The sequence below is a fragment of the Macaca nemestrina genome, chromosome 5 (assembly GCF_043159975.1).
Source record: "Macaca nemestrina isolate mMacNem1 chromosome 5, mMacNem.hap1, whole genome shotgun sequence".
In the NCBI taxonomy this organism is placed as follows: domain Eukaryota; kingdom Metazoa; phylum Chordata; class Mammalia; order Primates; family Cercopithecidae; genus Macaca; species Macaca nemestrina.
Window position 1 is genome coordinate 157386769 of NC_092129.1, and position 25092 is coordinate 157411860.

Sequence of the window (25092 nt, forward strand, 5' to 3'; positions counted from 1 at the left end):
GGGGTGGGGCTGCGCCGGCCTCTTCCCAGCCAGCTTGAAAGGGTTTGCGTAACCGGCCTTGTGGGCCCTTAAAGCGCTCTATTAAAGCGCTCTGTAGGCGGCCTGGCCTCAACTCCCTTAGTCTAGGCGCACGAAGGGAGTTGCTCCTAGCTCTCGTCCGTCCCGGGTTCGCTTTTCTTTCCTTCCCGATGCCTGGCTCTTAGATCCACTACCGCAGAGTCTGCGGCTGCCAGGAAGCCCAGATTCGAGTGTCCGGAGAGTAACCGGAAGTGCTGTCCCCAGGCCTAGGGGCGGCGCCGGCGGCTGCAGGGTAAGCGCGGCCTGCGGGGCCCAGGGGTGGGAAGGGTGCGCGGCGGGACCCAAGACCCAGGGCCACAGTCGAGTGGGACCAGCCCCTGTTCCTGGACACTGAGCATGGTCTGGTCCCCCCTGACGGCGGACGGAGGACTGAAAGATGGTCAATGAAAAGTTGAAAGAAGAGAACCTTAGTACGGTAGTTCCTAGAGATAATAATAGTAAACACGTCAAGGCACTTTTCAAAGCAATATATATCTTTCATATATATCGAGGAAAAAAAGGACGTTGAGTGGATTTTTCTCTTCATCTTCAGTGCAGGAATTAATTATGTTGCAGTTGAATCTATCTGCAGAAAAATCTGGTTTGTTTAATCTTCCTATAACCATTTCTTTTTGGAAAACGGAATTACATATAACTTTATATTATATACACTTATCGCGTGCACTTTGGGGTTTGTAGACGAATGGGTCTTTGATCTTAGAAGCTGAGATAATACATACAACAACAATTAGCAGAAGGAGAAAAAACAAACGAAAAACGAGGCTTAGGGCTTTGTTACGAAGTTGCAGTTAGTAATTATTCAGAAAGACTCCTGACATTTTGTCTAGAGTTAGTCGGAACTGATGGCTACCCGTGGCAGGTACTTCCTGCAGGAGAAACAATGTAAACAAAGATAGGAAGAGATAAGCTATGGTTGAAGGATACTCACTAGAATGGAGAGGAAATCAGACCAGTTTTCTAGGCCAGCTCTAGAAAAATTATGAATTATAAATTTCACAAGGTCATCGTCTACATTATTTATTTTTCCTCTAGGAGAGGGAAGAATTGAGTGTTGTGAATAGTTCTGGACTAGAAACCTTTTGAAACCAAAAGGAAGATGGTCTTGAGTCTTTCTTGTTATGGTAAGTGGCATACCAGGCTCTGTTTCTGTATAAATGTGGATGGGGGCGTGGGGTGGGGCAGGGTGAAAGGAAAGTATGGGAGAAGATATATGGAAAAAGAGAATGGCCCTTTCTTAGCTCCTAAGATAGCAGAGTGATAAAACTGGGCTCTATCCTACCAACTTAAGGCTATTTTCTACTCCTTTTCAACATGCATGCATATACACATTAGGCTTGCAGTAATTGCTTTTTGATTGATTTGTAACACAAAGAGGGTAGTATGCCTAATGCTTAGGTAGGCTCTGGAGTCAGAAGATAGGTATTTAAATCCTGACTCTGCTACTTACTATTTGTAAATTGTTGGGTGATTATCTAACTGCCGTAAGCATCAGGTTTTCCATCTGTAAGATCCAAACATTGGTATTAATACCTATTTTATAGGATCCTTGGGAGGACTAAATGAGATAATCTATGTAATCAATGAAAAATAAATGAGAAATTTCCAAGCCTAAGGCCTATAAACACCATCTAGTTTTTAAATAATGCTTTACTAACTTTGTCTCTTGGTCCCATATACCCTTTAAGGATAACCATGAACTCTCAAGTTGTATGAATTAGCCTGTCTGCTTGGACTTTTGTTGTCTTCCAGTTTATTCCTTTCACTTCGACCCTAGGCATGAAAGAGTACTAGTCTCTTCCTAGGATGCGGCAAGAGAAGCATCCTAAAGGAGGGTACCCTGGAGCTAAGACTTGAAAGATGTATTTGAGCTTGCTAGATGAACCAGCCAGGGCTACTGGTCTAGTCTGTTATATTGCTACTGGGGGTCCAAGGATGATGATTGCCTTTTTGTTCTGGTATTTGTTCACACTTTTCATTTATTCAACAAATGTACTCTAGGTACTAGGGATATTACAGTAAGCAAAAGACTAAGTCCTAACCCTAATAGAAGTTATATTTTAGTAAAAAGACAAACAAATGAACAAATATAAAATGTGTACCACAAAGTTGAATGGTGATAAGTGCTATGGAGAGAAATAAAATGGGATAAAGCAACACAGGCTAAATTTTAAATAAGATAGTCAGGGTGTGCTGCTTTTTGAGGAAGTAGTCTTCAAGCAGAGACTTGAGTCCAATAAATGAGTAAGCTGCATGGGAAAGAGCATTCTAGGCAGAAGGAACAGGTGCAAAAAGCTTGGAGGTGGCCTGTGAGGCTGAAGATACGCAGAGGTACCACATTATGTAGGGCAGTAAAAACTTTGGATTTTATTCTGAGTGTGATAGGAAACAGTATTTGAAATTAGGGAAGTGTCATGATCTGTTTTTTTTGTTTTTTTTTTTTGAGACGGATTCTTTGCTTTGTCACCCAGGCTAGAGTGCAGTGGCACGATCTCAGCTCACTGCAAGCTCCGCCTCCTGGGTTCACACCGTTTTCCTGCCTCAGCCTCCCGAGTAGCTGGGACTTCAGGCACCTGCCACCATGCCCGGCTAATTTTTTGGTATTTTTTAGTGAAGAGTGGGTTTCACGGTGTTAGCCAGGTTGGTCTGGAACTCCTGACCTTGTGATCCACCCACCTCGGCCTCCCAAAGTGCTGGGATTACAGGCGTGAGCCACCGCGCCCTGCCTTATGATCTGTTTTGAGGTTTGGCACCCACACTTACTTTTTTAGGTGTTGACATCTAAAAAAAAACTTGGATATAAATAGGAAAATTATTTCCTTATTTATTCAGTTTTTTTTTCTTCTTCTTCTTAATGCCCCACACTTCATTGGTTGTTTAGCACAAATAAGACACCTTGGACTGATAACTTTAGGGAAAAATGTAAGTGATTTGCCTGGCTGTGACAAAACTAAGAATCCTTTATTTTCACTGTATTCTCCTATTGAGCTTAACAATAGTACAAATTTTAAAAGACAAAACCTTTAATGAACCCCCCATCTTACAGCTATTTGTCTGTATCCCTGCATATCTTTACTTAATTGTGATTCTGAGTGGGAATTCTTCTTTTTCCTTCTAATATTGCTCCATAAATTTTTTCTAGTTTTTGCATAATCTTCATATTTATCATTAACTGGCCAAATTGTTTTATTAGTTGTTTTAAGTGGGTTTTGAACAAGGCTTTGCACAAGAATCAGGCATAGAAAATGGGCTTAATACATGTTAGTGGTTCTGTGCATGTGAAGGTAGAATTAAGAAAATAGTAGAATCTACCATTTATTAAGTATCTACTGAGACCTAGACATTGAGCTTAGTACCGGCAGTGTCTTGGTTCTCATAGCAACTCTGTGAGGAAAAAAGAGAAAGTTGAAGTTAAAGGAAATTAAGTTACTCACCACAGCTACAAAGGAGTAGAGTGGGAATTTGAACCAAAATCTGCATACAGAGCTTAAACTGTCAGTATTAACCACTAAAATAAACCAACCTTTAGCCACCATGTTTTTTGAAAACCAAAATAAAATACTTTTTAATTTTGAATAAGTACAGACATACAAAAATTGCAAAATGATACACCCATATGCTCTAAATAACAGTTTACCATGTTTGCTTTAGGATTTTGACTCTATTAAACAAACGTTTTAGTCTGTTTTGGGCTGCTATAACAGAATACTATAGACTTGAGTAATTTGTAATGAACAGAAATTTATTGGCTTATGATTCTGGAGATTCGAAAGTCCAAGACAGGGACTGGCATCTAGTGAGAGCCTTCTTTCTGTGTCATTTCATGGCAAAAGGGCAAAGAGAGAGTGAGAGCAGGCAAGAGTGCTCAGAAAGGGACCAAACTCATCTTTTTATGAGGAACTGACTCCTGAAATAATGGCATTAGTCTATGAGGGTGGTGCCCCTGTTACCCACATACCTTCCATTAGTACCTGTTTCCCAACGTCACTGCATTGGGGATCAGGTTTCCAATGCATTAACTTTGGAGGATACATTCAAAGCATAGCAATACGCATATACGTATATATAGATTTTTTCCTGAACCATTTGAGAGTAAGCTGTAGACATCGTGCCTCTTCTCCAACAGAAGCAATCAGAATCAACATCTTCATATGCATGTACAGTACTACTAGCTACATGCCATCCTTAGGAGAACTGAGAAAACAGTCATTCAGATTCATTTTCTGTGGGGACTTCTTTTCTAGAACCCTGGTTGAGAAAGCCTGTCCTAAATACTCAATTGTATATTTCCTAAAAACAAGGATATTCTCTAGAAATTATCGTTACCATTATCAAAGTCAGGAAATTAACATTCATAGAATAAGTACTATTATCTAATCTCCAGACCTTGTTTGAACTTAGCCAATTGCTCCACTCATGTTGTTTAAGACAAAAAGAGAAAAATGTTTTTTGTGGGCCAAGATCTAATTCAGCATCAGTCATTTAATTTAATTATAATATTGTCTCTATTGTGAACATATTTTCAGACTTTGTCTTTCATAACTTTGACAGTTTTTGAATATTTAGGCCATTTATTTGTAGTTTCCCTCAGTTTGGGTTTCTCTGATGTTCCCTCATGATCAGATTCAGGTTAGACATTTTTGGCAAGATACCTCAGAAGTGATGTTATGTTTTTCTCTTTGCATCATATTAGGAGGCACATGATGTTTTAGCTCATTACTGGTCATATTCACTTTAGTTGAAGTACCACTTGGTTAAGGTGGCATCTTCCAGGTTTCTATAATATGAAGTTACTCTTTTTGTATTTATAATTATTAAATATCTAGTGGGGAGATATTTTCAGATTATGTAAATATCTTGATTCTCAAAAAATTTTTCATCCACTAGATTTTTGCACAGTACTCTTGATTGAACATGAAGTTTTTAATTCCATCATTTCTTCTATATTTAATTGTTTGCTTTTCTAATGCAAAAAAGCTTTCCCTTCTATACACTTTTTTTTAAATGAGTGCAAATTCATGGATTCTTATTGTGTGACTAATTTATTATTGTTATTACTTATTTCAGTGTTCTACTTCTTCCAGATTTGTACAGTGGCAGTCCTTCCATCCTGAATTGTGGGTCCTTCTGGCATATTGCACCACTTTTTGAGCACTTCCTTACTTTCTGACACATCAGGATAGTCCAGGCTCATCTTACACTTTCCAAACCCTGGAAACAGCCATTTCTCCAAAGAGTCTTGATTCTTTTCAATGGAGAATGGTATTTAGAAACCCATATCTGAATGCTTGGTATACTCATTACTATTAGGATTTTATTGTTTCTGTGACTTCTCAGCAAACATTACTAGGAAAAAAAAAATACACATAATTTCACACATACATACATTTCTTTATTCTCTATATAAACCTTAAAATCTTGACTTATACTGATACTTCTAATTCCAGTTAAACACTACAGAGTTGATTCTAGCCTTTCTCTTTTCTATATTTTTAGCCTTCTTCATTGACAATGAGGAATCTAGGTGACATTATCCATAGTATATTTACTTATTTATGCAGTCCTAGGATACACATTAAGTAGTGTACCCTTATCCCGACAGGGGAGAAAACCTCTACTGATTCGAGTTATTTTTATCTTGAGATTGAATATACATAGTCCCAATACTGTGTTAAAGAGTTTTTTTTTCCTCTTCTGCATAGTTGTTATTTATTTGAAACACAGGTACATTTGTTTTTATGCTTTTCTCCTCCATCTTGACTATTTAGTTCATTAGTTCATTCATTTATTGAATATGTAAAATATAACATAATTCTAAAAGTAAAAATATGTGTGTTGTGTCTTCATATTCTTAGAGAAACATGACTCTTCCTCCTCCACCCAATTCTGTTTTCCTGTGCCCCCAGTTCCATTTTTATCTGCCTTGTAATGATAACCAATCTCATTACTTTCTTGTTTTTTGGGGCAAGTGGAGAAATACATATTTTTATTTCTACTTTCTTACATAAAATACAACATACTTTTTTACAGTTTGCTTTTTAAAATTTATAATTTATCTTGGAAATCACTCCACATCAGTTGATAAAGATGTTCCACATTCTCTTTTACAGTGGCATAGTACTCCATTATATGTGGATGTACCATAGTTTATTCACCATTTTTTTATGTACAGATATTTAAGTTATTTTAAATATTTTTCCATTACAAACATTACTACAGTGAGTAATATTATGCTTTATATTTTCATGTTATTGGAGTTGAATCTTCAGAGTCCATTTCTAGAAATGGGATTGCTGAGTCAAAAGTAAATGTATATCTAGTTTTGTTACATATTGCCACATTCCCCTGCGGAAGAGATTGTACCAATATGCATTCTCTCCAGCAACAGAGTTTGTTTGTTTCCTTACAGTGTTGACAACGAAATGCATTGTCATACCTTTTAATGTATGCTGATTTAATTGGTGAGAACTGGTATTTCATGTACTTTTAAAAAATTACTTCATTTTTATATAGACTTACCAATTTGCATTCCCCCCAGCAACATATGAGTGTGTCTGTTTCCTTACAGTGTTGACCACAAAATGCATTGTCATACCTTTTAGTGTATGCAGATTTAATTGGTGAGAACTGGTATTTCATGTACATTTAAAAAATTATTTCATTTTTATAGACTTTACTTTTTAGAGAACTGTTAGGTTCATAGGAAAATTGAGCAAAAAATACCGAGAGTACCCGTATGTCCCCTACCACTCCCTTTACCCTGACACATGCACATACCACACACACAGCACACACAGCATCCCCCACTGTTAATATCTTCAACAGAGTGATACATTTCTTACAATCAATGAACTTAAGTTGATACATCATTGTCACCCAAACTCCATAGGTTACATTAGGGTTCACTCTTTATGTTGTACATTCTATGGGGTATCTATAATTTTTTTTTTTTTTTTTTTTTTTGAGATAGAGTTTCACTCTTGTTGCCCAGGCTGGAGGGCAGTGGTGCCATCTCGGCTCACTGCAGCCTCTGCCTCCCAGGTTCAAGCGATTCTCCTGCCTCAGCCTCCCTAGTAGCTGGGATTACAGGCTCCTGCCACCAGGCTTAGCTAATTTTTTGTATTTTTAGTAGAGACGGGGTTTCACTATATTGGCCAGGCTGATCTTAAACTCCTGACCTCAGGTGAACCACCTGCCTCAGCCTCCCAAAGTGCTGGGATTGCAGGCGTGAGCTACCACGCCCGGCTCGACTTTCCAATTTTTTAAACTGGTTTGTTTTTTTGTTGAGTTTTAAGGTATATGTATATTTTTGTATATTTGGGAGATTTTAAAATGTTGGGAATAACAGTCTTTAATCAGATGTGTCTTCTGCAAATATTTTCTCCCAGTCTGTGACTTGTCTTCTCATTCTCTAGACAGTTTGTTTCATAGAGCACACATTTTTAATTTTAAAGTCCAGCTTGTCAATTTTCCTCCATGGATCATGCCTTTGATGTTGTATCTAAGAAGTATTGCCAGCACAGGCATGGTGGCTCACGCCTGTAATCCTAGCACTATTGGAGGCCAAGGTAGGCAGATCACTTGGGCTCAGGAGTTCAATACCAACCTGGGCAACACGGTAAAACCCTTGTCTCTACCAAAAATAGCCTGGACTAGTGACATATGCCTGTGGTCCCAGCTACTCAGGAGGCTGAGGTGGGAGGACCACTTGATTCTGGGAGGCAGAGGTTGCAGTAAGTTGAGATCACACCACTGCACTCCAGCCTGGGTCACAGAGCGAGACCCCCATTCCAAAAAAATAAAATCATTGCTATACCCGAGGTCATCTAGATTTTCTCCTATGTTATCCTCTAGAAGTTTTATAGTTTTGTGTTTTATACTTAGGTATCTGATTCATTTGGGGTTTGTAAATTTTTTTTAATTGAGAAGTAAAATATGTATGTATTTATATGTATACATTGTGGAATAGCTAAATCAAGCTATTTAACATATATTACCTCACATACCATTTCTTGTGGTGAGAACATAAAATCTACTCTCAGCAATTTTCAAATATGCAGTGTATTTTTATTAGCTGTAGTCACCATGATGTAGAACTCTAGAACTTACCTAGAGTAGAACTCTAGAACGTATTCCTGCTGTTTAACTGAAATTTTATATCCTTTGACCAATATCTTCCCAACCCCGCTACCTCTCTCCTGGTAGCCACCATTTTACCATCTGTTTCTATCAGTTAGACTGTTTTATACTCTGTATGTAAGTGAGATTATGTGGTATTCATGTTTCTGTGTCTGTCTTATTTCACTTAATGTCCTCCAACTTCATTTATGTTGATGCAAATGACAGGATTTTCTTCTTTTTTTTTTTTGCATGTGAATGTCTAGTTACTTCAGCGCCATTTGTTGAAAAGACTATCTTTTTCTGCATTGTATCTATTGCCTTTGTTCCTTTATCATAGGTCAGCTGATTCTATATATATGGGTATATTTTTGGACTCTCTTCTGTTCCATTTATCTATTTGTCTGTCCTTTCACCATTACCACACTTTCTTGATTACCGTATCTTTAGTGTTGTGACTTCAAGTAGTATATAGTAAGTGTTGAACTTAGGTAACATCAGCGCTCCAACTTTGTTCTTCCCCTTCAGCATTATGATAGCTAATCTAGGTCTTTTACCTCTTCATATAAACTTTGTATCAATATGTCAATATTTACAAGATAATTTGCTGGGATTGTGTTGAATCTATAGTACAAGTTGGGAAGAACTGACTATTTGACAGTATTGAATCTTCTTATCCATGAATGTGGAATATCCCTCCATTTATTTAGTTCTCTTTTTTATTTCTTTTATTAGAGTTTTTAAATTTTCTTTGCATAAATTATGAACATACTTGGTTAGATTTATGCTTAAGATGTTTCATTTTTTAGAGTGTTAATGTAAATGGTCTTATGTTTTTAATTTCAAATTTCACTTGTTCATTGCTGGTATAGAGGAAAATAATTGATTTGTATATTTACCCTGTATTGTGCAACCTTAACTGTAATCACTTCTTAGTTCCAGGAGTTTTTTGTTGATTATTTTTTCAGATTTTTACATATGTGGTCATGCCACTTACAAAGACAGTTTTATTTCTTCCTTCCTAATCTGTATACCTTTTATTTCTTTTTCTTGTCTTACAGCATTATCTGTCTGTTCCCGTATGATGTTGAAAAGCAGTGGTGAGAGAGAACATTCTTACCTTGTTTTTGATGTTAGCTGAAAGCTTCTAAGTTTTCACCATTAAGTATGATGTTAGCAGTGGTTTTCTTGTAGATGTTGTTATCAACTTAAAGAAGTTTCTCTCTATTCCTAATAATGTCATGTATTTTAATTTGCATTTCTCTAATTATGAGATTGAACAGCTTCTCATATGTTTAAGGGACATTTTTATATTTTTTGTGTGTGAGAATTGTCTTTTGCTTATTTTTGTATCAGATTTTTATTTTCCATCAATTTTTAAGAGATCTTTATATATTAGGTATATTGTTCCTGTATCTCAAATATTGTTACAAATATTTTATCTCAGTTTGCCCATTGACTGTTGACTTTGTTCATTTTTTATATATATAAAATGTTTTTGGCCGGCACGGTGGCTCGCTCCTGTAATCCCAGCACTTTGGGAGGCTGAGGCGGGCAGATCACCTGAGGTCGGAAGTTTGAGATCAACCTGACCAACATGGAGAAACCCCGTCTCTACTAAAAATACAAAATTAGCCAGGCATGGTGGCTCATGCCTGCATTCCCAGCTACTCAGGAGGTTGAGGCGGGAGAATCACTTGAACTCAGGAGGCAGAGAGTGCAGTGAGCCAAGATCACGCCATTGCACTCCAGTCTGGGCAACAAGAGCAAAACTCAGTCTCAAAAAATATAAAATAAAATAGAAAAAAGAAAACTTTAAAAAAAAGTTTTTATTTTTAGTCAAATGATTAGTCTTACAGATAGAAAATTTTTGGTACCCTAAGATTAAAGTAGAATTTACTTTAGTTTTCTTATAGTAGCTTATCGTTTCCATGTATACATTTACATCCCTAACCAGTTGGGAGTTGTATGAGGTATAGATGAAATTGTACCTATTTTCATGTGGCTACCTTGATGTTTTACCATCGTTTATTTAAAAGTCCATTGCCCTGGTGATTTGAGATGTCATCTTTATTGCATACTAAATTTCTATATGTGTTTGTGTCTATTTCTGGATTCTCTATTCTATTTGTCTCTTTATCTAATTGTGTTTTGAAACTCTGTTGTTTTAATATTAGAAGCTTTAGAGTTTATTTTAATGTCTCATGGGTTTAGTTACCCTTCATAGTCTGTCTTTTCATTGCTTCCTGGCTGTCCTTGTTGGTCTTTTCAAAGTGAACTTGAGTAGCAACTGTATAGCTTAGGCATTGGAGATTTTTCTGTAAAGGGCCAGAAAGTATTTTATTTAGGCTTTGGTGGCTATCTGGTCTCTATTGTAACTACTCAATTCTGCCTTTCAATACATTAATGAATAAGTATGACCCTATTTCAGTAAAATTTTATTTGAAAAAAAATGTGGCAGGCCAGAATTGGCCTGTGGGCCATAGTTTGCCACTCCTTAGTCTAGTTTCATAAATAAGCTTGTTATTTTTATTGAGATTGCATTGTTTATAAATCTTAGGAGGGGACATCTTCATAATATTGAATTGTTCTATACAACAACAAAGGATGTCCTTTCATTTTTTCAAGTCTATTTTTGGGTGTCAGGAGGGAGAAGGTTTTCCTATGGTTTATTGGGCATGGCTATTTTTTATTTATTTCTAAGTAGTTTTATATTGCTGCTGTTATACAAAGGTTGTTCTCTATCATTGTGTGTTCCAATTAGGTATTATTTATGTTTATTTTAAAAACTGGTGATTTCTATGTGGTGAATTTTATATCATGCTATCGTACTGAATTCCTTTATCATTTGAGTTAGTTTTAGCATTGGTCCTTTGTAGGGTTTTCTAATTATACTATTAAATCACCTCCAATAGAGATAGTTTTACTTCTTTCACACTTCTAATTCATTTTTCTAATTGTATTGATTAATACTTCCAGGTCAGTGACTGAAAAGAGGAGTATTGGCCATCCTTGCCTTGTTCCTGATCTTAGTAAAAATTATTATAGTTTTCCTAACTTAAGGTATTGGATGAAAGAATGTATGTTTTATGATATTAAAAGGAAGTATCTGTTAATTCCCACTTTCTTGAGTGTTTTTGTCCAGAATAGATGCTGATTTCTGTTGCAAGTTCTTTCACCGTCTATGGAGATAATTAAATTATTTTTCTCCATAGGTCTGTATGGGGTATTATATTTAGTGGATTTCCTCATATTGAAAGATAGTCTAATTTTGAACCAGTTTTGCAAAAAATTCCACTTGGTCATGGTATATTATTTTCTTAATGTGATACCGATTTTTATTAGTATTTCTCACATTAATAAAAAATGTTAGCCAGGCATGGTGGTGTGTATCTATAGTCCCAGCTATTCAGGAGACTGAGCCAGGAGAATTGCTTGAGCCTAGGAGTTTGAGGCTACAGTGGGCTATGATTGATTGGGCCACTCTTCTCCAGCCCAGGCATCAGAGCAAGACCCCAACTCTTTAAAAAAAAAAAAAAAAAAAAAAAAAAAGCAATATTGGACATTAATAGTTTTTATACTCTTTTCGTCAGTTTAGTTATCAGTGCTATTCTTGTTTCATAAAAATAATTAGGAAGTTGTTCTTTGTTTTCAGTGCTCTGGAAAATATGTATGAAGCATTGTGTTTATTTGGTCTGTTTAGATTTGTAGAATTCTTTTGTGAAACAATGTGGGCCTAGTGCTTTTTATGGAATGGTTCCTTTATAACTTTTTCTATTTATTCTCTGCAAATTGGTGTTTTAAAACTTTATGTCTTTAGTGGAGTCAACTCTAATAAATTGTGTTTCATAAAGAAACACTTATTTCATAGTTAATCATATTTATTTATATAGAGATTTGCAAAGTGGTTTCATGTATGTGTGTGTTTTCTGTTTGGTGGTTATTCTTCCTTGTCATTTCTTATTTTGTAAATGTGTGCTTTCTCCCTTTTTTTCTTCTTTAAGTTACCTAGTGGTTTATCTGTTTCTTTAAGTTTTACAAAATAAGTATGATTTTGATTTATCATTAGATTTACTGTTTTTGTATTCTTTAGTTCATTGATTTCTCCTTTTATCTATTTTTGTTATTATTTTGATTTTTTTCCCATTTAAAAAAATGATAGAGACAGGATCTTGCTGTGTTGCCCAGGCTGGTCTTGAACTCCTGGGCTCAATTGAAATTTATTTTTTTATTAGCTTTTGATCTAAGAATTTAACTTGTTCAGTTTAATTCTTCTGTTTTTATTGATTAAAGAAATATAGGCATAAACTACTTTAAATTTATCCCATAGATTGTAATATATAATATTTTCAATTATGAATACTTAGAAATTTTGTTGAATTTTTCATTGCCCTTTTTACTGAAGAGTTTTTTAATGGTTTAGTTTCCCTCTATTTGAAAGGACCTTTTGTTATTTGATATTTTAATAAATTTCTAGTTTTACTGCAGATTGTTTCTTATAATGTTTCTTTATGAAAATTAATGATGCTTTCTTTGTTACATAATATATGACAGATTTTTGTGGATGATTCATGTGTGGTTGAAAAGAATGTGTACTTATCATGGCATACAGTTTAATATAAATAAGATTTACTTATTAATTAGGTTATTTAGGCCTTCTGCATCATTACTTCTTCTTGGTCCAGTTTGTATGTCTTTTATTGAGAGTGGTATATTAAGCTTTCCTATTATTAGTACTTTACCTCTGTTTCTTTGTGTCTATGTCTCTGTTTTTCCTTTGTAAATGTGCCTGCTGTGTAATGTGATACATAGATAACCATGACTTTAGTGTAATTTAGAAAGTATTATTATGTTTAATGCTTTTGGCTTGAACTCTACTTTGCCTGATATCAGGATCAAAAGCTCTACTTTTATTGTTTCTGTTTGCCTAGCGTTCCCTTTCCCACCTGCTTACTTTTAGCCTGCCTGAATCACTTTGGTTTAGGTGTCTCTTGTATTTAGCATACAGTTAAGTCTTGCTTGTGAGCCAAAATGAAAATTTCTTTTAATAGGCGTGTTAAGCTCACTTATATTTATTGATATAGTTGATGTTTGGTTTTAACAATGTCATTTTATTTGTTATAACTGTATTTTATTACATGTTTTTCTACATGATAGGTTTTCGTAGCTCTTTCGTGACTTTCTGTTTTGAATGTTTGATTTTTGTTACATTAGCTACTTTTGTACTTAGATTTATTTTATTTTATTTTATTTTTTTGAGGTGGAGTTTTGCTCTTGTTGCCCAGGCTAGAGTGCAATGGCATGATCTCGGATCACCGCAACCTCTGCCTCCGGGGTTCATGCGATTCTGCTGCCTCAGCCTCCCGAGTAGCTGGGATTACGGGCATGCACCACCACGCCCGGCTAATTTTGTATTTTTAGTAGAAACAGAGTTTCTCCATGTTGGTCAGGCTGGTCTCGAACTCCCGACCTCAGATGATCCGCCTGCCTCGGCCTCCCAAAGTGCTGGGATTACACGCATGAGCCACTGCACCCGTCCGTACTTAGATCTTTTTTAATGCCTTTAGTCCATTAAAAAAATAAATTTCTATATTTAACCTTTAATTATTTGGTTTTTAAGGTTTTTAAAATTTTTCTTTTCCAAAAGGCCATTTTAGCTTCAGGTGATTTTTTAGTTTAATAGTATCTTTTAACTCTCACCTGCCATTAATACAACATTGTAATCCCACCTTATTCGTGGGGGATATGTTCCAGGACTCCTGGTGTATACCTGAAACTGCAGATAGTATTGAACCCTAAATGGCTTTTTGTTTTGTTTTGTTTTGTTTTTTTACATACTTATTTGTGATAAAGTTTTTTGTACTTAGAGTGGGTTTTTCTTTCTGGCAATAAATTTTAGGCCAATCTTGCCCACTGCTAGCTCTCTTCTCTTTACCCCACATTCTCAGATTGTCCTTGCTCTCATTGATAGCTTATGGCTAGAATGTGAGAGACAGCTATATGGGATTTGGTGACAGTGTGGGCTTTGTATAGTACATTTGTTCATCTTTTTCTTACTGCTTTAAAAGGATGTATTGAGAGATTTGGATTTCTGTAGCCACCATTATCCCCTCTGACTATGTTTTATTACCACGTTCTTTATATTTCCTCTAGAGATATTTTCCTTTTTTTTTTTTTTTTTTCATATTTAAGTCAGTTTTCTGTCCATTGACTTCCATGGCCAATTTTAAATAATTGGTGTGCAAACACTGCATGTTCTCACTTATAAGTGGGAGCCAAACAATCCGAACATAGACACAGGGAGGGGAACAACACACACTGGGACTGTAGCAAGGTGTGGGGGCAGGGAGAACATCAGGAAAAATAGCTAATGCATGCTGGGCTTAATAACTAGGTGATGGGTTGATAGGTACAGCACACATTTACATAGGCACACGTTTACCTATGTAGCAAACCTGCACATCCCTCACAGGCACCCTGGAACTTAAAATAAAAATAAATAAATAAATGATGTGGAAGCTTATAGGTTTTCTGAAAAGTCTCAGTTGACAATTATGTTTTACAGTTTTTTCTCACTTCTGTATTTAGGGCTACATTGAGTTTAGGCCCCAGGATACTGAAGAGGACCAAAAGGGGAAAAAAAAAAGGAAGTAAAATCACTGCTGGTTGAATGGCATTTAAAATTCTGGTCTTTCCTGACTTGCATGCTATGTGCTTTTCAGAGTTGTCAAATAACTGGGCCATACGTTCTGTCCAGACTTCTTAGTTGGGTTCAGTAGGATAACATTGGTGACATGTGTTTACTCCATCTTACCTGGAAGTAGAGCCATAAAACATGTCATTTTAATACTAGCAGCTATGAGCTAAGTGTCATAGAGAGCCTCAGCTCTATGGCCCTATATGCTGCCTGGGTCCAAGTGGTTCCATTTTTGCTTCTGATCCTCAGTAGCAGGAAGGTTGTTGAGGGAAATGAAAGTCCCATTAACCTAAGGATAAGGCAGGTTAAAACTTCTAGAGAAAGACATCAGCGGCTAAGCGTGGACTCTCTAACTTCTTTTTGTGCCCCTAATTGACCACCTCCTGGGTTGTTTGTGGTTGAAATATAAAGCAACTTAGGGTGTTATAAATTTTGAATAACCAAAATTGTGATAATTACGTGGGTTCCAGTGGTAGTAAGGTGGTAATTTTGTTATAATCCCAAAAATACTTTGTAGTCTCTATTATACTTTGGATCAGGACAGCCTGAGTTCCTGTGGGGAAGATAATGGCTTAGTGTTTTCAAGATACCACCGAGATTTAGTGTTAGGAGCCCTTTGCTGCAATGTTGTTAAAGTTGCAAAGGAAGCTATAGATTGTGCAGATGGGTTATAGATTCTAAGGAGTCATATGGGATGATTTAAGACTCTACAGAATTGAATTTAAGGGATTAGATAAGAAAACCCATCTGTTCTTTTTAACTGTAGTTTACCCATTGTTAAGTCCTTTGAGTGTAAATGATCTAGTGCTAAATTCTCTCATTTATGGCTTCTATCCTTTTCTTGTCTTTGTGTTTTACAGAATGCTATCTTCCTTGAGAAGTCAAATTCTCAGGATCAAGAATGTATGTTTTCTTCCGTCTGGATTCTAGGTAAGCGACAGTTACTTCAGTATTTTGAAGTGTCCCTTCTCTTCCCCAGTCTCCATCTCATGAGAGTACCTCCCATTCTTTGTGACATTCAGTCCTTTTATCAGACAAGTAGAGAAATAGAATTTCAATGAGAATTCATTCATGCACTTAGCAGATGCTTGTTAAGCACCAACTTTGTAGCTGGCATTACTTTATATGGTAGGGAAAGATCATCAAACGAAACAGATATGCTTGTCATATTTTAGCAATAGACAATAAACTGAATAAAGTGAATTATGTAGTCTGTTAGAAGGTTTTGAGTGCCATGAAGAAAAGTAAAGCAGAAAAGGGGAATAGTGAATGTTGGGGCATGAAGACTATTTACAACTTTAAACAGAGTGATTAGGAAAGGCCTTCCTCAGAAATGACATCTGAAAAAAATAGTCTTTGAAGGAATTAAGAGAAATTTGTGCACACATCTGGAGGAAGAAAGCTGTAGGCAGAAGAAAGAAAGCGCAAAGGCCCTAAGGGGAGTATATCTGGATGAGGAACAGCTAGGAAGCCGTTGCGGCTGGATTAGAACATGCAAAGAGAAGAATAATATAAAAGGGTGTCAGAGAGGCAGTGACAGGCTAGCAGGGCAGCTCAAGTGGACCTGTTGGGCTATTGTAAAAGTAAGAAATAAAGAGTGGTTTGGACCGGAATGTAACAACAGAAGCTGGTGAGAAGTGGTTAGACTCTGGATGTGTTTTGAAATGGAGCCAACAAATTTGTTGATGGCTTGATTGTGAGGTATGAGAAAGAAGAGTGCAGGATGACTCCAAGGTTTTAGCCTGAAGAAATAAAGGATGAATTTGCCATTAACTGAGATGAGGCAGGTGATAGGTGGAGTAGATCTGGCATCCAGCCCCAGTGTAAATCCTTTGCTCACTTCCTTTGACTATAAGGCAAAAGCAGATACTTGCCATTTAGCTCTGTAAACTCAATTTAATAAAATAGGAGTAATGCTTGTGATACTTTAGGCTTTGAGGATTGAGATTGTGACAGTGACAGAATATACTCTGGTCTTATAGTCTAAGGAGTTCTGTGATACTGTGAAAGTCACCTGAAAGATGTAATTTGGACCAGAAAAAAGTAATTTCTAGGACAATTCATAGATCATAGAGATATGCTCAAATATTTGTGAAGGGGGCCTGCCCCTCCACACCTGTGGGTATTTCTCACAAGGTAGAGACAAGAGACTGAGAAAAGATAAGACACAGAGACAAAGTATAGAGGAAGAAAAGTGGGCCCAGGGGACCGGAGCTCAGCAAGTGAGGACCTGCACCGGCACTGGTATCTGAGTTCCCTCAGTGTTTATTGATCACTATCTCTACTATCTTGGTGAGGGGGATGTGGCAGGACTATAGGGTAATGGTGGGGAGAGGGTCAGCAGGAAAACATGTGAGCAGAGGACTCTGTGTCATAAATAAGTTTAAGGAAAGGTGGTGTGCCTGGATGTGCACATAGGCCAGATTTATGTTTGACTTTACACAGACATCTCGGTGCAGTAAAGAGCAGTATTGCCGCCAGCATGTCTCACCTCCAGCCATAAGGCGGTTTTCTCCTATCTCAGTAAATAGAATGTACGATCGGGTTTTACACCGAGACATTCCATTCCCAGGGACAAGTAGGAGACAGATGCCTTACTCTTATCTCAACTGCAAAGAGACCTTCTTCTTTCACTAATCCTCCTCAGCACAGACCCTTTACGGGTGTTGGGCTGGGGGACAGTAAGGTCTCTCCCTTCCCACGAGGCCATATCTCAGGCTGTCTCAGTGGGAAGAAACCTTGGACAATACCCAGGCTTTCTTGGGCAGCGGTCCCTGCGGCCTTCCACAGTGCATTGTGTCCCTGAGTACTGGAGAATGGAGAATAGCGATGACTCTTACCAAGCATACTGCCTCCAAACACATTTTTACCAAGGCACATCCTGCACAGCCCTAAATCCCTTAAACCTTGAGTCAATATAGCACATGTTTCTGCGAGCACAGGGTTGAGGCTAGGGTTACAGATTAACAGCATCTCAAGGCAGAAGAATTTTTCTTAGTACAGATCAAAATGGAGTTTCTTATGTCTTCCTTTTTCTACATAGACACAGTAACAGTCTGATCTCTCTTTCCGCCACATATTTGAAATGTAGAATTTTAATCACTGTATTTAGCATAAACATGTCTGTTTTGTTTAGCTTGTCTGCTTCAGTTTTGACTTCCCCATTCTTGTTAGCCTTGCAGTGCATTTTTCTCCCATTATGTCCCTCTGTGGTCACAATACTACATTTCTGTGGATCTGTGTTTTGACTCTGAAGAAACTGCGCTACTCCCACCTCATTCAGTTCTTTCTCCTATCCCTTTAAATTTTAGAACAGTTCTGAGTTGACATTTGAAATCTTGGTATATCTTTTTATATTTATAAATAACTTTTACTTACTACAATAAAAGTAAGTAAAAGTAGCAGCCTCTGTGCCTTTCGCAAGGAAAGCATACAAATTGCTGAATGGAAATTGGAAAACTGTGGTTAACAAATTGATGAAACAGAATGTTATCTATCATCTCATTACCCAGAGGTAACCATGTTACTACTATGTCTTTTAGATCCTTTTGACTTCCTGTTTTCTCTGAGTGCAAGTGTTATTTGTGTTCTGGTCTCATTACACTTAGTAATTTGCTGTATTCGGTGAGCTTTAATATCATTTCCTTTACAAATAGGTTCCAATCTAATATCTAGTTTATTGGATACTGGACCTTTTTGATAATTTAAGGAACTGTGTGCCTTCTCCCCAGAAAAGTACACATATACTGAACATTTTGCAGTTTCAAAGGTTTCAAAAATTACCTAGGAATCTGTGGATACCAACTAAGAACTCCTCTTCTAGGTTTGAGTACCTACTGTGTGCCAGGCACTGTTCTAAGTGCTGGGGAAACAACTGTGAATGAAGTGAGCCAAAAATCCCTGTCTTTTAGGGGCTTACATTCTCTAGAGAAAAACAAAATCGAAAAGGAGAGGAGTATTGTTTGTGTGAGTCAGCTGGGATGGAGGTGTGGTACAGTTTAGAACAGGGTGGTTGGAAATGACTTCACTGAGAATATGCCAATTGAGCAAAGATCTGAATGAGGTGAGAGAGAGGGCCTTGAAGATTCCTTGAGGAAGAGCCCTTCAGCCAGGAAGAGATACCAAGGCTAAAGACCCTGAAATGGGAGTGAGTCTGTCTTATTTGAACAACAACAAAAACTCAGGGTGACTGGAGTGCAATGAGTAAGTAGAGGAAGAGCAGAGAAATGGATTGGAGTAGTAACTAGGAGTCAGATTTCTTAAGAGCTTGTAGGTTTCTAACAGGAGTGGTTTTGGTGGAGTGGTGAGGGTTGAATGTTTAATTGGAGTATGTTCCAGAAATCTTGGAATACAAAAATTGGAGACAATGAACAGGTTTATTTATTTCAAAGAGTTTTACTGTGGAGAGGAACAGAGAAATGGGAGAACAGCCTGAGTGTGAAGCAGTTGAGAGGCTTTTCTTGTTGATTGTGCTTTTGTTTTTGAGAAGAGAAATAATATTGGAATGGTCCAATAGGAAGGAATAAATTGATAATGCAGGAAAGGGAGGGTGGAGTTGCTAGAGTGATGTCCTTGTGAACAAAGTGGGTATACAGATGGAAAGGCTATCTTTAGGTTGAGCAAGGAAAGTTTGTCATTTATGGTAGCAGAAGGAAAGATGCAGTATATGACCACACTTAAAAGAGGTTGTTTGATGTGGTGGGAGCACGTGGAAAGGATTTTGGTTTTGTGTATGTGGTGGTGTTTTGCTTGCTTGCTTCCATTTTCTTAGTAAAATAGGAAGCAAAATTATCAGGTCATACTCTTTAGGTGATGGATAGGGGGTTCTGAATGTATGAGGGAGAGGTTCAAACATATGAAAAGATCACTGAAGAGAGTTAAGTGTGAAGGATATGGAAAATGGCTTCTTTTCTTCCTTTTATTTATGTTATTTAGTCTATTTTTGGTAGTTGATAAATGCATTGACTCATTACTCCCTCTGAACTCTCTTGAATCAACCTAACTCTTTTTAAGATACTTGATCCTTTAGGCATTTCTGTATGTATGCATACCTCTAAACCATAGAATGAGGAGGAAAACAACTTTTTTTTACAGCTTTTCACCATGTGAAGAAACACTTGTTATAAATCTATGTTCCAAGCCTAGACTTTTATCTATAATCAGTCAGGATTTTTCTTTTTGAGCAAGCTATGTGCTTATATAATCATATCAAAGCAGAATCTTAAGCCCCTTTGTCATAATAATAGTGACAGTAAGAGCCAAAACAGAGGGCTTACCAGGAGATTCGTAGTGATTTAATGTTCTACGGGACCGTGTAAGGTAGTTTCTATTATTAATCCACTTTACAGATGAGGAAACAAAGCACACAGTGGTTAAGAAACTTGCCTAATATCACCACTAAGAAGATAGAGTCATAGAAACCTTACTTTTCTCTCTGGTCACTGGGAATTCTAATGATCATTAACTACTTTCTTCCAAGCTTTCTGCAGAAAGGACTCCAGAGATACTCATTGACGGTCCCTTTTGATTTGCTTTCTTCATGAGCAGGCATAATAATTATTAGTCTTGTCTTGATTTCTCAGCTGAAGCAAAGAAAAATGAAGAGCTCTTGTTTTAAAATTACCCAGATTCATAGAGGAAAGAGTTCTTACTTGTAGTTTCCCATATGTATTGCTGATCAGTTTTATATTAGCAAAGAGTAAAAGCAAGTAACTGATTTCAAGCCATATAAAACCAAGAAGACTTAGGGCCTCTGATACAGAGTTTGTCTTTTCTGCAGTGATTTTAATTTTGAGAATTCTTTTCTTAGTTGTAGGAATATAAATAATATTTCTACTTTGTCTCACAGGGTTGGAAATGTCAAGTAAGGAATTAACGTATATGATGCTGGAAACTTGTAGAGGCTCATGACTGAAAGGCCTGAAACAGATGTATCTTCCAAGTTTTTATCAAGAAAATGACTGTGAGGGCAATGATGGGTCAAGAAGACCAGTGGAAAACTCCCTAGGAGAGAGCCATAGAAAATGTACACTTCAGAAGAGAGATGTAATCAGAGAACTCAAAAAAGGAAAATATATAATGTATGCCCTCAGAAGGGTAAAAAGATTTTTATTCATGTGCATGCGATTACTCAAATAGATGGTCATATATACCAGTGCCTTGAATGCAAGCAAAACTTCTGTGAAAACTTAGCTCTTATTATGTGTGAGAGAACCCATACTGGGGAGAAACCTTATAAATGTGATATGTGTGAGAAAACCTTTGTCCAAAGCTCAGATCTTATTTCACACCAGAGGATCCACAATTACGAGAAACCTTATAAATGTAGCAAATGTGAGAAGAGCTTTTGGCACCACTTAGCGCTTTCAGGACATCAGAGAACACACGCAGGTAAAAAATTCTATACATGTGACATTTGTGGCAAGAATTTTGGTCAGAGTTCTGATCTGCTCGTCCACCAGCGAAGCCATACTGGCGAGAAACCGTATCTATGTAGTGAGTGTGACAAATGCTTCAGTAGAAGTACAAACCTCATAAGGCACCGAAGAACTCACACAGGTGAGAAACCATTTAAGTGTCTCGAGTGTGAAAAAGCTTTCAGTGGGAAATCAGATCTTATTAGCCACCAGAGAACTCACACTGGGGAAAGGCCCTACAAATGTAATAAGTGTGAGAAAAGTTACCGACACCGTTCAGCCTTCATTGTACATAAAAGAGTTCATACTGGGGAGAAGCCCTATAAGTGTGGTGCCTGTGAAAAATGCTTTGGCCAGAAATCAGACCTTATCGTACACCAGAGAGTCCACACAGGTGAGAAGCCGTATAAATGCCTGGAATGTATGAGAAGTTTTACTCGGAGTGCCAACCTAATTAGGCACCAGGCAACTCACACTCACACTTTTAAATGCCTTGAGTATGAGAAAAGTTTTAACTGTAGCTCAGATCTTATTGTACATCAGAGAATTCACATGGAAGAGAAACCACATCAGTGGTCTACGTGTGAGAGTGGCTTCCTCCTAGGTATGGACTTTGTTGCCCAACAGAAAATGAGAACTCAAACAGAGGAGCTACACTACAAATACACTGTATGTGATAAAAGCTTCCACCAGAGCTCAGCCCTTCTTCAACATCAGACAGTACACACTGGTGAAAAACCATTTATCTGTAATGTGAGTGAAAAAGGTCTTGAGCTTAGCCCTCCCCATGCATCAGAAGCCTCACAGATGTCTTGACCAGGCAAGAAGCTGTAATACCAATCTTAAAAATTATTTACGTATCAGAGAACTCATTAAGATGAAGACAAATCTCAGACTTTGCTCAGAGCTCAGAATTCAGTGGAGACCAGAGAGCCTGCAATTGGAAGTAGGAGAAATTCTTTGCCCAGAGAGCTGCCCTCACAGAACACCTCATCCTCACTCCAATGAGAAAACTTCAGATGCCCAGAGTTTTTGAAAACTTTCTGTCTGAGCTCAAATTTGATCCCTCACAAGAGGATTCATACAAGTGGGAAACCTTACAAATGCACTGAGTGTGAGAGAGCTTTCTAGCAATGCTCAGCCCTTCTCGTTACAAGAGAATTCACACCGGAGAACAACTTTTTAAATGCCTTCAGTGTCAGTCGTGCTGCAGACAGTATGAACATCTCATTGGATCTCAGAAAACCCACCCTGGGGAGAAGCCCCAGCAAGTGTGAAAAAAGCTTCTAACAGAACTCTGACTTACCCATCAGAGAAGCCATACTGGTGAAAAATTGTATATTTGTCTTAAGTATGGCAAAAACATTCATTGGAGAGCCTTACTTGGGTTTGCACTCCCAAAAAAAACCCAATCTGAGGAAAGACTACAAGTGTCTGAATGAAGAGTGCTTGTTAGTGATCAACTCTTGTGGTACATCAGGGAACTCACATAAGTGAAAAAACCCATACTTACCTTGAGTCTGAAAAAACCTTTGGTAGAAGCTCCTGTCTTATTGGGCCCCCAAAAACCTGTTCTGCAGTGAGAGATTTACTTGTGGGTGAGAATCTATATACATATAATATGTATGAGAAGAACTGTTCTCATAGTTAGTTGACTCATATGATAGAGAGGACTTTACATGAAATCAGTATGAAAATAGTTTTTTAGATACCCAGAATCTTGTTCTGGGAGAAGCTAGGGCGGGTCAGAGTAGACCTGATGGTTAACTCAGGTAAAGATGCTTTTCTTTTATCTGAACCACTTAATGATTGCTTTACTTTTACTTTTTAAAAATTTCAGAAATCCAATAAAGGAAAGGACTGTAACCTTATGATAGAAGGTGTGGCATGTGTTACTGTTGGGGGAAAGGAGTATATTGACTTTGCCTTGGTTGATATTTTTATGCTTGTCTAGGACGGAACTAGAGTGTTGATAGTAACATGGCAGCCTTTTGGTGGCAGTGAAATGAACTAAGAAGCTAGGGAGTAGCTATCCTAGATCAAAACTCTCCCAATAGTTTTCCCTTTGCAGGACCAATCTTATAAAGAGAGACATACTCAGCTTTTTACTTAGTGTCAGTTGAGGCATACTCTCAAAAGTTTTTTCCCCTAAAATATCTTTCAAGTTTTTGCTGGTATTTGAAATTTCAAGTTTAGAAATTCATTTCTTTTTAACTCAAAGTGCAAATTTCATATAATGGTTATGATGGTTTTAGTGTCCATATTTTTGTGACTTCACTTATCATCTCTTTCAGCAATAGATACCCACAGTCAACTCCTAGTAAAATGGCTACAGGAAGACTGAAAGAAAAGTTTAAGCCTCAGTAGGCATAGAGTAAAAAATCACATAATGATGCATTATTAATATAAGAGTAAGGCTTTTTTTTTTTATTTTGAGTGTCCTAACTCCAAACCTAGTGTTCTTTTCACTCCACTTTCCTGCTGTTTATAGCAAATCAAGACCCATAATGATACATCTTTCATTTATTTCAGTTCTGCCAAGGAAAGAGAAAATACCTTTTAATCCCAGGGAAAGGATTGCAATCACCACATTATAAGGTATATATTTGGCGTGGAATGCAGAATTCTAAATACTAGAAGGGAAAAGTAGTTGGCGGATTCATCAGAGGCTTAAGGATAAGTACTTGTTTCCAATTTAAAAGTATAATTAGGATTGTCTTTAATGATCTCCAGAAATACTATAATTAATCCAGAGATCTATCAATGGTCACATCTCAGTTTTTTTCTTCCCTCAGATTCAAAGACGTGTAATACCAATACTTCAGATTCCTGTAGTATTTGGGACTTTGTAGACTAGTGAATAGATATTTTGTTACTAGTCCAAATCCTCTGATTTTGGTTTGATTTGTCCTAGCAGATCCCTGAGATTCAGAGAGTATTGCCATTTGGATTCTTGGAGTTGGCGAACTGCTACACTGCTACCTTGTGTATGACTCTAAGCTTTGATCCTAATGGCTGGTTGATGATCATGATAATATTAGGACCAGTGAATATAGCTTATAGTGATAATAAGGATTCTAGGGTATTTTTCTTTCTTTTAGAAAAAGATCCTGGAAGTTTATTTGATCTGACATGTTTTCGTAATTTTTAGAAATAGCTCTTGTACCATGAAAAATGCCCAGTATGGTAAGACACACAAGATGTATTTTTTTCTCTTTGGTGAAAATCATGCCTATCACTAGTATGTGTTTGACATTTGTAATATACTTAAAATAGTATTGGGTGTGAGGCATGGTGGTGATGAAAAGTAGCCTTATGGCTACTTGTTAGTCATTAGAGAGAACATGGAGAAGGGGTTAAAGTTGGTATCATTAACAGGGCAATGATTTGACCCTCTTTCACTGATCTTACTGGTAGTTGTCTCTAGTTTTTAAGTAAATTAATGATGGACCATCCCTCAAACAGAGAACTTTGGGAGTATGAAACAAGACTGAGGGCTTTTAACCATGGGAGAAAAAAGGTTTTGGTATTATTCATATAGCATAACCTGAGGTTGGAGAGGACCACTTGGGAGCCTGTAACCAAAACTAGATGGTAACTTCTGGGATGGATGGAGGTTCCCTTGAAGCAGTGCCAACCTAAATCTACCTCAGGTAAGTAGTTAGATTAACTTTTTCAAGATTTCAGACCAAACAAGACAACTTGTATTCGGTTGATGTATTCCTATGCTTTAATGTTTTTGTTTGCCCTTAATTCTTAAATAAACATTTGTTCTGAAAAACTCCA

General features: G+C 37.2%; 1 protein-coding gene across 2 annotated transcripts; it reads left to right on the forward strand.

Annotated features, from left to right (window-relative positions):
• LOC105482613 (zinc finger protein 322) lies at window positions 1-25092 on the forward strand. 2 transcript variants are annotated; one of them, XM_011742825.3, is made up of 5 exons: window positions 1-310; window positions 1111-1199; window positions 9255-9293; window positions 15751-15820; window positions 20739-25092. In XM_011742825.3, the coding sequence occupies exon 5, from the start codon at window positions 20914-20916 to the stop codon at window positions 22120-22122; it is 1209 nt and encodes a 402-aa protein (XP_011741127.1). In that variant the 5' UTR covers window positions 1-310; window positions 1111-1199; window positions 9255-9293; window positions 15751-15820; window positions 20739-20913; the 3' UTR covers window positions 22123-25092. The 2 variants fall into 2 exon arrangements, with proteins under 2 accessions (XP_011741127.1, XP_011741128.1); XM_011742826.3 differs by lacking the exon at window positions 9255-9293.